Below are 16299 nucleotides of genomic sequence, written 5' to 3'. Positions count from 1 at the left end.
GGACACACACACACATATATGTATATATACTTGTGGTGTTTTTTCACCAAACAAATGGAATTATTTGATATCTAATTATTTGAATCCTCATCCATTTATCCTTCCCAAACATTTTCTGATTAACAATGGAAAGTTTAGAAAATTTACTTGACCAGACTGTACAAGATTACTTTTAAATTTCCAGTTTTATAACACGCTCCTCTCCCCAACCCCCCTTGAATATTTCAGGTTCTTAACTATTTTTTTCTTTAACTATTCTTTTATTTAGGTGAATGTGAAGACTTCCCCCAGCACACACCTGAGGATAAATTTTTAAATACCAGAACTTCTGAGCATCAGACAGTTCTGTTGGCAACATATCTCACAAAGCAGACCAAGCAGGGAGGAGATGGAGAGGAGACATTCAGGAATGTGCTCTGTTCACTCAATTACTGAAGGACAAGTCCCTTGACTCAGCTGCATTTAACACGTGGCCTGGCAGCAACCTCTCCAGACAGAACTGGGAATATCAGTGCCACTGCCTGCTTGCAGAATCCTGCCAAGCCTCCCCTGCAGCCAGGCAAAATGCCATTCTCAAGGACTAATTCTCATGAATATGGGAAGTGTAATTTTTCTGCAATATTTCTGATCTCTATAACAGCATTCTGCATCACAAGTGGGCACAATCCCATCCCAACGAGATAAATATGTCCCATGTGCCCAGAAGTATTTCCAGCCTTAGTTCTTACAGAATATTATGTATAAGTATAAACAATATACTTATATCCTACTTACATTCTTATATATAACATATATACTTCTATATCTCTATGCAAATTATTTTTTTAAAAACAAGAGTCTATTTCTATGACATTACCTTTTCCAGCTTTATGTCAACAAATAAAGACACTTGGCAAGCTGTCGTATGGGACAAAAAAGAAAACATGACCTATGATGGAGCTCTAAAAATAGAAATATCGAGTTTTATCACCCACTGATACATCTGCCTTTACTGATTTGAAGACTTTTTACCATCTGAGCTGCATCTTTATACACAGCTGGTTTATTAATTGCATTGTATTGAAGCAAATGGCACTGCAGAAAGATGGTGTCAAATGCTGAGCTCCCAGAGACACAAATTGATCATGGTGTGACAAGATTAAACCACATTTCATTTCTGTTACACATAAAATGTGTAAGTCTCCTGGACAGGTAGCAGATGACTTCTGAATGTAATGACTGCTACAATATTTAACAGCTGCTAGTTTAATTTTATCTAAAATTCTTAAGCTGCTTTCTTTCTGTTTCTATCTATTATTCATTAAATGCTTGTTTGAAAATCTCCTGCTAAACTGTGATTCAGAAATACCGTGTCTGAAATCAAATGATATTACCAAGGGATGAAAACCTGCTCATGCTAATGAAATTTGTCAGAGTAGGGCAGGGACAGATAGCAGCTTTTACTGCTGCTACAGGGGGCAGAGACAAAGAGCTCAGACATACCAACATGATTGCCACTAGCAGGAGTCTGGAGATCCATTACCATAGATAATGGCAATAATCTATGCAGATGTTTGCAGAATACACAGCTGCCCCTTCTGGGGAGGCAGCACCTTCCCCTTCAGCTCTGCAGAAATCTTCACACACAACAGTGGTCTCATGTTGAGGAGGTTCTGCAGAACTACCTGCTTGGCTGCCTAATAAACAGTTGATAATATTTAGAAATATTGGATAATAAATAGATAATAAATAGAAATATTTTGGGATTACATCTCAACCTTTGAGAATTAGTTGTGGCTCCTCATCTTCCAGCCCAAAGCTGAGCTCTGCCCTAGCAGGCCAGCTCAGAGCCCTGCAGAGGGGCAGGATTGTGCTGAGCAATCCCCTTGCAGCTGGAGCTGTGGAGGAACTGAAGAGAGCAGCTGAGGGTGCTGAGTACCTTGGGTTCCAGGGAGAACTGCCACCACTCGGCCTTGCTGCAGTGGGTACAAGACCAAAGCAAGGGACTGTCATTTTGTACCAGCAGGGGACCCTTTCCCATAGCATTGGAGGGTCCTGTGAGACTGGAGTAGAGGGAATTTGTGGTTCTTAGGAGCAGCTAGGTGGTGATGCAACTCAAAGAGTAAAAAGCAGACAGTTCATGTCACACAGAGGCTGTATGTTCACCTGTGGACATGTAGATTTCCCATGAAAGTCTGTCCAGGGAAGCAAGGGCTGCTGGCATCTGCTAAGCCATTTACATGGTCTTTGCCCTGGTGTGTTTATCCAAACATCCAGTTTCTGAGTAATCACTATTTAGGACTTAAAAGCATTACAAATGGCCTCCAACCAATATCTTAATTACCAGTTACTATCATTATCTTTCCTCTTTGACAGAGCAAGAGCTACTTTTCCATGAGCCATTTAAAGACCATATGTGCAGAAATACCAGGAGGGCCTGGTATAAACATAGTGACAATGCACAGATGAAAATTAAATGTCTCATCATGTTTGGAATTGATCTAAATCAACACAGCACTCAAAATGCCAAGAGCTCCCATGGCTCCTGAACACAAGGCTGCCACCAGCAGCCAAAAAGAATCAGTGAAATGTTTTAAATATATATATTCTGCAGAGACATGCTGCAAATATTGAGAAAGAAAGCACTTACTTGTTTTAATGGCTCCTTACCCAAATTTAAGTTTTTTTAAAAAAAAGTCAAATTCCATATGAAGCAGGACCACATTTAGAACATGTACTGCTGTTGTTACAGAAGCAAGGTACAACAGCAGAGTTTATTTATTTAGTTCTATTAGACAAAGTATTCTAGTTGGAAAACCATTTCAGAAATGTAAATCCTACTTCAGCACTCACTGCTATCATATTGCCAGAGGGAGATCTCTATGGACACTGCTCAAGTGAAACTGCTCAGGAGTCTGTAGTTGGTTTAAATCTGTTTAGACTAGAAATTAGACTTTAAAAACAATTAGACACACTCAGACCTTGCAATCTTTTCAAAACCTAACAGAGAGGCTAACTTCACATTTTACATCAAGGCCTTTTTCTTTGTCAGTCTTTGCTGAAAGATACTTTTTTCATGATGATTACTTCTAAAGTTACATTTAGCAACATATAAAAGTAAGAATGCATTAAATCAGAATTTTTCCATTACATTCATATTTCCCACAATTATTTTCTAAAGAAATTTAGAAAGAAATGAAAAAAAAATATACTGACCAAGCATTTATTATTCTTGAAAGTAACTTTTCAATAACTTTCTCTCTTTTTAGAGTTAGCATTTGAGCATGGTGAGTCAGTCAGCAGGAGAATGAGCTATCACAGCTGGCAGCCCTGGGACACCTATCATGCTCTGTGCCCATCCTGGCCCATGCCATTCAATGCTGCTTTGAAATGCATTGGTCTCAGCAGTGAAAATGTTTTACTGACTCCCCCCCAGCTTACACCTAAAATAAATCAGGTCTTTGTATTGCTACAAAACCGATCTGTTCAAATTAAATGGAAATAACATTTACCTTTCTTTTTTACTGACTTCAAGGCTCTTCTCCATTGCACATTTCAAGTTATTTCTCCCCTTCATCTGTATTTCTTACTACACACCGTTTCTTCCTATTTTCTTTCTTCCAGTCACTGCAAATGTTACTATTGCCTGAAGAAAATATAATATATTGCAGAATATATAACTGTAGCAACAGAGCATAAATGACAATGTATGTCTGCCTTCACTTTTCCCAAACAGGGAGCACAGACATGTCCTGACTTTCCCTTAGTTTACTGATATGGGAAAAGCTGGGCTTAGTGGGTGAGGACAGGAATGTAGTTAGGTCAAGACGCCTGACACTGCCCCTGTAACCTGCAATTCGATGTCTGTGTTTCCTGCAGGCAGTGCAGTGCAATTCTTTTGCCAGGTTTTACAGAAATGAGTGCAGGTAAATAAATAGCATTTAAGACTATGGCAATGTGTGTGTGCATTCTCTGAAAGATTAAGGAGAGCAGCTGAAAGCTGAATATTAATACATGTTCATTTTACAAATGGAATACAAAACCCCTGCCATTTGGTGTTTGCGTGTTTCTAATGGACAGGTTTTGGACATTTGGAGGGCCGGTCCTTTTTCAGTCTCCCTTTGCTCCCGGCGCAGCACCAACACCCAGAACGCTGCAGAGGGCTTCGTGTGCCATCTCCTGGTTATACCGAGACTTCACAGCCAGAAAGCTGCTCAGGGAAGGCAAGCACAAGTTCAGCTGAGGCAGCGACAGAATCAGGGAAACATTCAGGTTGGAGAAAACCTCTAGGACATCGAGTCCTTAACTAACTCCAGCACCAAACCACGTCCCTGAGTGCCACATGTCCACAGGAGCACTCCCGGGATGGTCACTCAGCTCCTGGCAGCCAAGATCGCTCACCCAGCACGGCAGGCTCAGCCTCTAATCCCTCTGCTGCTGCTTTTAGCATCAAGTCACTTTTTCACTGCATTAGCATATGTATAGAAAGGAAATTCAGCATCCCTCTAGAACATCTTTGACATCAGTTCTAGCAACTCATCTCACAGTATCATCTGCTTTTGATATCTAACGGTGGAAAAATGCAAATAAACCCCTGAAAACTGAAGTGACTGGAATACAATTAAATTAATATTCAAATTAATATAATTCCCTGATTGCAGGTAAGCATTTGAATTTCTGTCCAATTTACTTTACTGAAGATCCCTACTGAGTCCCTCTCTCTTCACAGGAACAAGGAGGCCTGTGCACTTATAACAGAGTTTTTTCTCACTTGTTCTTAAAAATTCACAGGAAAGCAGATCTTAGATGTGTGTTACAGATGAGTAACCTATTTCAGTGATTCATAGGAAGCTTTTCAATGTAAAAACTGAAACAAAATCAGCTTTATTTCAAAATCAAGTGCTTAAGCTTCACAGAGCACAAAAAACCCCCCTCACCCTGCAGCTACTACAATTTTTTGCAGCAACATTTCACATTCACAGGTCTGCTCAATCCAATCTTGTCTATGTAAGTCAAATTCTTTCAGTCTTTCTCAGTTTATGTTTCTAAACATATACTTATTGCAGTCCTCTACTCTCTTATTTTGGCTGTACATATCTTAGCTGCACTAAATGGTACAGTATTCCTGCTGATGCTTCTCTATTGCCAAGCAGAGCAAAATAATTACCTTCTGTCATGTGCAGCTCTTGTGCAGTACACCTCAGGTCTTCTCCCCCCACATTCTTGTTTTATTTTTGCAAACTGTACACATGAATTCATATTCAGCTTGTGATCTTTTACGGTCCCCAGAGATTTTTACTGAAGCTCTGTAGTTATTTTTCATTTATTATTTATCCTTCAAAACTATAAGACTTGAAGCTGAAAATTACACTGTTGTCACAATTACTGTGAGTTCTAAGCCTGTATGTTGTATAAGTGTGCTTTCTATCCCACCTTGTATTTCAGCAGTAAAATTCACAGACATTCCTAAACATTCCATACAGTGTAGGCTGTGAGAAGACTGCCCCATGGTAATCCTGGATAGTTTGCCTCCCTCATGGGAGTATGCAGAGTCCCAGGCAGGTCTTATCTTCTTGTTACTGTGACTGTGATAGTTCCCTTCTTCCCACCAGGGTGTGCTGGGAACTGAGCACGTTTTGCCTTGTTACTGTAAGCCAGAATAGTTTGCTTCCCCCCCTCTGCATGGGCGTCAAGGTGAAGGCCATCTGCAGATTTTGGAATTCAAACAGCAGCACCTGCACTACATGGGGCAGCTAATGAGCAAAACAGGACATGGCATATGCATGAAATGTTAATTAGCACAGGTTTCTTTACTCACCCCTACAGCACTTGCCCTGGAGCTTCACTCCTGAGCAGGGCTCCAGTGCATTGGATCCTCATTTGATTGGTGCTCCAGATTCCCACTGTGGGAATGCTACACTTGGGTAAAGCCAAAGCTCTCACTTATTTCTGGCCTTGTCCCTGAGGGATCTGCACCTGCTTTTCACTCATAACATCTGGATAGTCCTAACTCCATTCAATTCACTTTCACAATTTAACAAGCATGTTAATTATCCTTTAAAATGATGTATTAACCAGTTGTGTATTCACCTTAGAGACCCATCATCTGAATCTGAGGGCCAAATACATAATCAGGTCAGGAGGATCTGATCTCAAGGCATTTATTGAATTCAACATACAAGATGCTGTTTTTATCTCTTGGGATAGTTACCTTGACCATCAGGTTATTTAAAAATTACTTCAAGGACAAAAGCATGTCAGCCTTTTAAATTAGTCTCTATGCTTGCAGATTTTCAGACAGCTTTTTCAGTAACTCTTCCAGTGTCAAAGTTTTTCCTGGTTGATTCTCTGTCATTGTCTTTACCTTGCCTTTCCACTCATTCCTGTTGTTTTGCCCATTTTAAAAAAGTAGTATTATTTTCTGGTTCTCTGGGAACTCACTCATTCTTCCTCAATCAGAAACACAGTAATTCCAAAATTATTTCAAGTTTCCTCCTTATTGTTATAGAACAGGTTTAATCAGGAGTTAATTTATCATACATCTAATTAGCTGGATAGCCTCTGACCTGCATTTCTGCTTAACTTTGATCATCACACACATTCTTTAGAGGGGAGGCAGTGGAACAACAAGCACTCCAGGCTTTTGCACTATCTGATACTTACCTCTTCTAGTAAGGAGAGAGATTTTATTGTATAATAAAAAAATGTTTAAAAATCCATTTTTATCGTTTTGCTTTTCCCTTGCTGACAAAAATTTTTGTCTGTCCAGTTTTGTTCCTAACCTGCTGTGCTGTTCTTTTGTATTTGTTCTTGATAATGTAGCTGTCTTGTTTCTACTTTTTTCCCCCCAGTATTATTTTTTGATCTTTTTCAGGTAAGTGATGAGCCCCTAATGCAGCCACAGTACTCTTGAGTTTTCTTTCCTTTGCATGTGGACAAACGGTTGATATACTTAAAATATGACCTTAGCAACTCTTCTTAGAAACTCTCAGCTCCCTTGAATTGTTCTTTGTGTTTTAATTCCTTCCCCAGGACCTCATGTACCAATTCTTTGAGTTTGTTGTAGTTTGGTTTTTTGAAGGCAAGTCTTATTATTCTGCTTCTTTCATCTCTTTCTTTCCTTTGAATCACGAACTCTGTTGTCTCATGGTAACTTTCATCTTGATTGCTATCCACATGCAGATTTTCAACAGTTTATCTATTAAACACTGTAAAATCTGAAACAGTAAGATCATTCCCTGTGGTTCCAGCACTAGCTTATATACACAAAGCTGTATCTGTGTGCTCACTTCAGGTTCAGAGCAAATCATATCCTGGCTGTCATCACAGGGATAGGGCGGTGGTATGGGTAGGGATGTGAGCACAGTGTACTTCAATACATCCCCTGGTCTGGAGAAACAATAAATGAGAGACTACTTGTGACATTTCAAAATACATCATCCTCACCATTTCAGATGTAGCTTAGGATACTCAGTATTTCATCAGCTTAGTTGATAAAACATCAAAACTTAATTGTTTGGCACTCTATTATAAAGTTCTCCACATCTTTCTCTAGGTTTCAGTCCATTATCTTTTATTTAAATGAACTAATTTGGGGATTTTGTATTCCAACAATGGCTTTTAACAGAATTATCCAGCCTTTGACCTGCAGTTTACCTTCATGGAGAAAAGTTACTTTGCTCATGTCTGTGGATCTGTACTCTCATCTCATCTGTTCTTTTCCACCTTTTATTTTCAAGTTCTTTGCCCTTTCACTTCCTTGTATCAAGAAAATGAGAACTAGGAGATATCTTGAAGGAATATCAAGACACTTCCTGCCCAGAAGAAGTGACTTTATTTTTCCCTTTCCCCAGAAAACCCAGTAATCCTATTGCTTAGGTGAATAATTTACTACTGTTACTGTTCATGAATTTTATCACATATGACAGCAAATAAGCATCTGTTTGCAGAGTTTTTGTCATTAATTGACAGATTAAAAACAGTCACATAAAAAAATTGATGAGTCTCGGCAACGCCTATGAAACCAATACAATACACAAAGTGAAGTCTAGAAGTGGTTGAAAATTTTCTAAGGAAAGGAATTTGTCAGAATCATGAATCAGTGTTGATTCATTAATTATGTCCCAGCTCCTTGGTATGGGATTATACAGAATGGTTCATAAGATCCAATTGAATTCCATCCTTGTTTCCTGGCAGGCTTGTGGAGGTGTTGGAGCTGGAAACCTGATTTCTAACTGATTTCTCATAAGAGGAATGAAAACCCCAGGGACCCTGGGGATAAACATCTGCTAAGGGCAGCAATACACAAAGCAACTGCATAGTCTCCAAAGGAGCAGACTTCATTTCAGAGCTCCATGGGTCACTGTTTGAAAAATAAACATAAAAGCAAGATGAGGGGAATGTGAAAAAAAATGAGGAATAGCTAGGACAGCAGGTGACAACTGTGGATTAAAGAACAAACTCAATTTTTTTTTCCTCAAATGTTCTAGTTTGGTATTGGAACAGAAGCACAGGGCCAGACAAGTCCCTACTTATGTAGTATGATTACTGATGCCAATATCTTGCCAACTAGATAAAAATGTTTCTTTGATATGTTTTGTCCCTTTTTTTTTCTTAAAGGACATTCTCCACGAAGAGAGAAAACGTCAGCTCAACCTTTACTGCCTTATTTATTAGTCATAAATAAGCAGCACAGTTAAATGCTAGATGTAACTTTCTTCTGAAATCTCATAAGATGCACATACCTCAGTGTTCACGGACAAAACCAAAACAGTTTCCTTGTAAAGGAGTGGATTTTTTTCCATTAGCTATTAACATCCGTTGCTAATTAAATTCTTTTTCATTAGCTATTAACATTTGTTGCTGTTGTTGCTGTGGGGTGGTGCCTAAACACAAAATCTGAAATGTCTGATTAATGGAAATACCCCAAAGTAGCACCATAACTCAGTACTGTGCATTAATACCAATAAAAGGTTTAATGCACTGAAGCACTTACAGAGGACATGAACTGATTTTAAAAATCTTGCACAGCATCAGTTATCTTCATAGAATAAGCAATATTTTCTAGATGTAGTAGCAAAGAGCTAAGAAATACATGAGCTAATTCTCATAAGTGCAAAATATAAATTATAAGAAAATTCACAAAAGCAATTTCAAAAGTCTGACTGGTAACTGTATAAAATGAATTTATTAAGATCATGTGATTAGCAAGTCTTGTGGAGTACTTTAGTTACATTAGTAAAACTTATGCTACTTAAAATTTTACAGTTGTTCAAAGGCAAGGTGTGGGTTTAAGTAAATGGTAATTTTTAATTGACAAAACCCCAAATAACTACTAACAAAACAAATTATTTAAAATAAATGCATACAGATAAAATGTGTGAAATGTATGTCTGAAGATAATGTTATTAACAATCTTAAATCATAAAGGTAGGAGGCAAATATTAAATGTTTTCACATTTGGCAATTTTTAGAGAAACAGCAACATGATTTACTTCCCTAAGGGTAAGTCAGAATACTATAATTAATGACATGTTAAACACACATATGGTAAATAAAATAGATCACATTAAAGGTAGAACAAAAGCAAGAAAACTCTGTTGAGGATTGAGTTCTTCAGAGTCTAAACCAATAAGAGCCAAAAGAGTAGTAGTATTGTATTAGTAGGAAAAAGTAACTGAGTATTTAAAGTATGGACACACCTTTTTTTACTGAGGAAGATGAGAGAGGATTGAGATGTAATATTGCTTTTACTGACAGGAGAAAAGGAGAAGTCTTCCTCTCATACACTGAGAAAGCTACAGTTTAGCATGTGCACATGCACTTCTGTCAAACACAACAGTACAACTGTGAAATACCAGACATGTACACACTCCCATTTCTTACATCATTATCTTTCTCCATCACCAACACTTGATGAGACACTTAGTTCACATCTGCCCTTCACATCTCTCAAAACATTTCCTTTTTAATTTTTTTTTAAAAACACAGTTCTAAGCAAATCACTTCCAGAACAGTTCTTAAGTGTTTCTTGCCCTTCCCTACTTCTCACTGAACACTACCATTGCTCCCTCTGGTAGAAATACTTGTATTTTTAACTAATGTGTAGCCTCAACATTCTGGCCTTGCATAAACCTGGGTAGCTCAACAAATTTTCTAGCAATAGCAACACATTTCATGGCCATTCAGGTCTTGTAAGTATAAGCTCTATGAATAGGTTAGCACCACAGTTTTACAAGTTGCAGATCTAAATTTCACACGGTTATCTTCTGTTGGATGCTGCTGGAGCACTGTGATCTACAGAAACAACCTTGGGAGCAAAAGCCATACTCAGATGTGCACACATACAGAAAGACATAAATTGGCAAAGTGACTCTTGTGCCAAACACAGATAAAAAAAACAATTTCACATTTACTGTCTTCACAATGCCAGGAGTGCAGAAGCAGAGCAACGAATTGGTAATACATTCATATCTTACTTTCACTTGGAAACAGGTTAGTCTGATAACTTTAAAATCAAACTTAAAAAAAAAAAAGTTGAAGGGTAGCATTCCTCTCCCTCCTTGATAGGAGAAATAGCCAATTATTTATGTCAGTTTTCATATTATACAACATGGAAAGCAAGCCACACCAACAGCCAATGAATAGCAGAGGATCTGTGTTTATGCACAATGTAACAGGATATAAGTGTATTGTGTTTATATAAAAATAGATTCAACATTTAATGAACTATGTTTTGAACTCTCCTAGGCCAACTTGGCAACAGAAGCTGGAATTTTAACTTTTTCCACAGTATTTTTTAGATATTGGTTTTCAGGCTAATTAATTATTTATGCTAAAGAAGAGCAACAAAATTAATAAGCCTTTTCATCTATACTCCCTTTAATTTTCTCTCTCTTTCTGTTCTTTTGATCCCCCATCCAGTTGCCAGTGACTCAAATTTCTTTAGTCAGCATTTTATAATTCCATGCTATGAAATATAACAATTTCAACTTGAGACAGTATCTTATGTCTTCACTTAAGTATTTGCTTGGAAATAGGTCCAGTAGATGAAGTCGTCTTAATCCAGTTTTACAGTCTAGACTCAGAAGAGAACAGATGAAATATAAATAATTACTGAAACGTTGCTTTCATCCTGCGCAGTGTGTCCTGAATTTTTCGAGAATGTTTTTCTGCTGGTATCTGATGGAAGTTGGCACAGTTGTCAGCTGCCAAGGCAGAAATGTCTGCATCTTTAAAACGAGTTATTCTTTGTCTGAGGTAAGACTGCAGCTTGAAATCTGGTGCATATGTATAAGGATTCTCTTGAAAAGCATGAACTTGGCTCACAACTTTTGCAATATTTCTTGTAAGAGAATATGGTAAAAAAGATTAGTTTGTTTTGCTGATGATAAAAATGAAAGCACAAGCCAAAAAACAAACCTTAAAGAAAATTCAAAGGCATCAAGCATTTTATTCTATTGTATATGTACCTTTAGTTACATGTCTAAACAAATGAAACTATTTTAACTGTGAATTGTGAAATGCTGCATTAGCTCTCATTATCTCATTAGACACTAGTCTAATAAAAAATATAGGGGATATACACACATAATTAAAATAATTACCTAAGTTTAGTCCACTTGTGAGCTCCATTTGTCATTGTGAATCCTCCTGTTTCAAGTTGTTGGACGTGCATAGCCAAAACATGGGCTGATGGAATTGTTGGAAGAGTTTTGAATCTGTCTCCTTCCATCAGACATAAGCTGTCACTTTTTAAAAACACCTAGTTAAAAAATGCACACAGATTAAGCTCACATTAAATCTTGGGGAAGGTTTTAAAAGTTCTCCACGTACTTTACACTATCTATTTATTTATAATGAATATTAACTTTTGGTACTGAAGTTGAACACTATGAATTCATCTGGTGGCAAACTTTTTAAAGTACGCAAATAAGATAATCTTAAAAGATATTTCATATATAATTTCAATTGTTCTAAATCACTGTATTTTAAAACCTCACTCTATGCTTCAAAATTATACAGATCAATAAAATAATGCCTATAATAAAATAGGAATTTAAGGTTTTTTCAGAACACATTACAGCTGCAAAGCTTCTGCAGAAATCTTCTAATGCAATGTAGCGTATCAAATGTTTAGCTTGCTTTTGAAATTTTGATTTATCACACAGGACACATGTTAAAGAAATACTGAGATTAAAATTCATGTAAACTCTGGGATTAGGAGTAAAAGTCAAATTAAACTCATAATTAAAAGTAATAATTACGGTTTTCATCTTGCAGAGACACCCATTTAAGCAGATCTTGAACCTTCTCCAATCCCAAAGATGTAATTTTGCATTAAAGACCTTATACAATACCTCAACAGCCTTGAGCTCCTCCATTATCTCAGCTACTTTTGCAGGTAGAATTTTCCAGGCCTTACAATAAAACAGAATATATTTTTGTTTTTGACATTAATGTCTATATTGGAACAAGATTATATTAAGCAAAACGGTTAGAGAACACAGTCCCAAACTTACTGGCAGCTGTCGTACAATAAGATTTTCCAAGCCTGCTAGGATTTGCATTGCAGTAGCAAAATTTCTTTGTTCATAGCAGCATTTTGCTATAAGAAGAAATTTTGATAACAAGCTCACCTGCCGCTGGAAAAAAAATTAAGATATTTAATATACACACATACATGGTAAGTTTACATAATAAAATTAAATGAGAAGAAAGAAGAGGTATTTCCTTTTTCAGTTTGTTACCGAAATTGCTGACTGTAGTAACATTCCCCTCACACAGTTTTTCTCTTCCTGTCACTCAGGTGTCCTTGATAAAAGTCTGATGTGTATTCCCCTCAGACAATCCATTTCTTACATTCTGTTAGGTTTTGACACCTGCTACTAAAAAGCATCCAAAACTCTCCTTGTGACAACAAATCAAATTGTTAACTGCCCACTCACAGGTCTGTTTCACAATATTTCTTGCAGGTTTGCTACATAGTAAGTCATAGATAATGACAAATAAATAACAGTTTTGTAGCTAATAGTACAATAAGCAATGACAAACCTTAGTTGTGTGACATGTTACAATTTCAGCAGCAACCCAGGTGCTGATACTGTCTGCATTTTTCAATAATTGCAGAAGGTACTGGTCTTGTACACACTTTGACAGAAAGAGATTACAGACTTTAAGTGAAACTGCCTCAGCAGAAACTGCCCTAAGGAAAATATAGAAAAAAAAAGGTAAAAATAATTCTGGCTGATATTGGATTTTTAAAGAAAACCTTGATTGTGAAGATGTCAACTTCTAAACATTTAAAATAATTTTGCACTATTTGCGTTCTTGATTTGCATTCATGATGTACACAGTAAGCCATGTTACTTTTTCTTCCTTATAATTACAAGGTAAGTATATCTGATAAAAAAGTAAGTATATATAGGATACATTTCTATACATAAAAAACACTTTCACCACTCCTTAGTGACACAAAATAACATCCAGAAACTCAACCATGCAGCCACATAAAAAATTAAGCCTGATATCAAGTGGCACCACCATGTAGTTTCCCGTGACTGAATCCCAAAATCTATATAAACCAGTGATCTAGCCTTGGCCATTGAATAACCTAGAAAAAATGAGTGGCTTTAGCTGTTCATTCCCTAATCTTAGAAGCAAAAATCTACAATAGGTAGTGCAATTAACAACTACTAATTAGAAGCTAACTGAATCCACTGATTATGTAAAAGTAGACCATCATAAAAATAATTAGGTCTATGTGGTTGGATTAAAACATTAATCACTGATGAGCAAATAATTTAAATAGATTGGTAACCACTCTAGTAACTACAGGAAAATTCCTGCGTATCTCTGAATACCAAAAATTAATCTCCCTAACACACAAAAGGAACATTGTACAGAGAAGCTGTGGAGTCTCCATCCACCTTCAAAACCCAACTGCACACAACCCTGGGCAACCTGGACCTTGCCTGGACCCTGGGCAAGCTCAGACTTTGCTTTCAGCAGGGTGGTGGGAATATGTATCTTGAGAGGTCCCTTCCAACCCCAGCTACTCTGCAAGACTGTAAATGTCTTTGAGATTTTATATACATATACACATTCATGACCAAGGATCTACTTCAGAATCCATGACGTTTTTTCCTTGCCAAAAATGAAACCTTTCAAGCAACCTCCAAGGCAAGTTATCAGAAATATTTTGGCCTTAACTCACTTCAGATTTCAAAGGAATCACCTGGCAAATGTGGCCTTCTACATACATGCATGTGCATAGGTACATACCTATATCCACATATGAAATCTCAAATTAAATAACCCATATAAACGGGCCACCTAGTCTGTAAAAAAAAACCCAACTCAGTATTTTAATTGTTTCTCTGTTTCTGGCTGTATTAAAAGTATAGCATTCTAAGTTATTGTGTATCAACAGAATTCAATGGCAGTTAAAACAAGCAACTTACTTCGGCACAGCAACACATTTGTCTTTAACACCAAGTGCTCTGGAATTAAGGAAGTGTACTGGATGACATTTATTAAATACTTCCTAAAAAAAGCAAGATGAATCTACTGTTAGTTCTAACAGTTCTTTTAAAATGCTCGAGGGTAAAAATGACAGATTATGCCCTCCTCCTACCCCACCTGCATGAATTATGAGAGGGATCACAGCCTAAGAATAGCATTAGATATTCTAAATGTCACTGTAGAGATTTCAAGAGAAAAATTTTAATTCAAAGTCTTATAAAATAGTACAAAATAAGCTTGAAACAAGGCTGGGAAATGGTAAAGAAAGAAGAGTAAGAAGATAGATATTATTTGTACTTCCAAATAAACCTAGACCTTTGTACCTGTTGCAGTAGTGTCAGCTGCCAACAAAGCTGTTGGGCACTACACTCAATCAAGAGAACTGGTTCCACTTCATCTGCTCTAGCTAAGGAGACTGAGGATTCTTCTGCCAAACTGCTACAGCAGGGCTTTGGCAAAACTGCTGAACCTGTGTGCAGTCGCTCTCTCTGATGCTGTGCAATGGGTCCCATACCTTTGGATAGTTTCCAGTACAAGTTCTGTAGAAAAAATAAATGTAAGGTTACAACTTCTCTAAAACACTAAGTCTCCCCTTGATGTAACTTTCAAGAAAGTGTTGTTAAGAGAAACACCTTTGTGCACACTATACTCTTCAGCTAATCTTCAAGGTTAGCCCAGAACAAACTGGTTTACTCCACACTGCTATTTTAAGCTAATATAATATGCACAGTGGATGAGTCTAAGCAGGAGCTGCCAGATCTCAATCAACAATCAGTATTTAAAACAAACATGTATTCAAGCTTGCTTCCATAAAATATTTTACTTCTCCTTTTTGCTTAGAATCAAACATCCCTTTCCAAGAAATACCTGGTTTTTCATTCTTTTCCCTTCTTGCATTTTTCCATTACCATTATTGTGCAGTGACAATAAAAAAAGTCCATGTTCCTCTATTCTGTCTGCCCTTTCTTGGCTGAATCCCCAACATACCCATGGAATTTTGCACCTTTATCACGAGGCTGATGTTTAATTCAGCTTGCAAATTATTGATACATTTGACTTCCACATGTTATTTTGGTCACTCTGTAAAGACATCTATTTTTGGGAAAAGCCTGCAGTACGTTCAGACTAGCTCTTGCTATGAGTTTTGAAGTTCTAGCAGGGAACCTTGTAGTTCCTGCTGTTTTCTTGTATTTATATTCTTACAAAGATGCCTAACCAAAAGAATTAATAGCTGACAAGAGGGCAAAGGTTTCCTAATAACTATGAGTCACATATTAGCGTCAAGAATGAAGAGTTCGATTCTCAAAATTTTAATTTTCTGATCTGGGATTACTGAAACAGCTGTCAGGAGTTAAAACTTCAGATTACTGTCACAGTTATAGGAACTGTCAGGATCTTAGATATTTTCAAAAGAAAATTTAAAGTGCAGGTACATAATTCTTACTAAGTAGGTCTGGACCTTAGTTGGACTTCTGGTTTTGTCGCAACGTAATATATGGAAATGTGCTCCATACACTGCAGTCTGAAGAAAAGACACACCTTTCTGGAAACATCTTCTGAGAGCTTTTTACATAGGGAATGTAATGTTTTTCTGCCCTCCTCAGTTTCCTCTTCACATTTGTCCCCACCAGAGCACAGATCAGCACTGCAGCTTCTCCTGGCAGAGGCGTCCTCGAGCAATGACAACAAGCGCTCACCGTAGCCATTTAATGAAGCAACCTGGGAATGCAAAATAGGCTAACAGCACACAGAACTCAATTTCCCAGAAATTATAAGCAAGTTACAGCACAGTTGTAA

General features: G+C 37.2%; 1 protein-coding gene across 2 annotated transcripts in view; it reads right to left on the bottom strand.

The window, feature by feature from the left end:
• Positions 1-9147: 9147 nt before the first annotated feature.
• The window catches only part of KNDC1 (kinase non-catalytic C-lobe domain containing 1), a 58589-nt gene continuing 51437 nt past the window's right edge, over positions 9148-16299 (bottom strand). For both annotated transcript variants that reach the window (XM_033065716.1, XM_033065717.1), the window contains 8 exons: positions 16042-16221; positions 14826-15041; positions 14442-14524; positions 13033-13183; positions 12501-12623; positions 12339-12398; positions 11586-11743; positions 9148-11323 (listed from right to left, as the gene is read on the bottom strand). In XM_033065716.1, coding sequence (XP_032921607.1) covers positions 11092-11323; positions 11586-11743; positions 12339-12398; positions 12501-12623; positions 13033-13183; positions 14442-14524; positions 14826-15041; positions 16042-16221 — 1203 coding nt within the window. In that variant the 3' untranslated portion in view covers positions 9148-11091. The remainder of the gene's footprint in view (positions 11324-11585; positions 11744-12338; positions 12399-12500; positions 12624-13032; positions 13184-14441; positions 14525-14825; positions 15042-16041; positions 16222-16299) is intronic.

The sequence above is a fragment of the Catharus ustulatus genome, chromosome 8, assembly GCF_009819885.2.
Source record: "Catharus ustulatus isolate bCatUst1 chromosome 8, bCatUst1.pri.v2, whole genome shotgun sequence".
NCBI classification, from domain to species: domain Eukaryota; kingdom Metazoa; phylum Chordata; class Aves; order Passeriformes; family Turdidae; genus Catharus; species Catharus ustulatus.
This window is presented reverse-complemented; position numbering and strand designations above follow the sequence as displayed.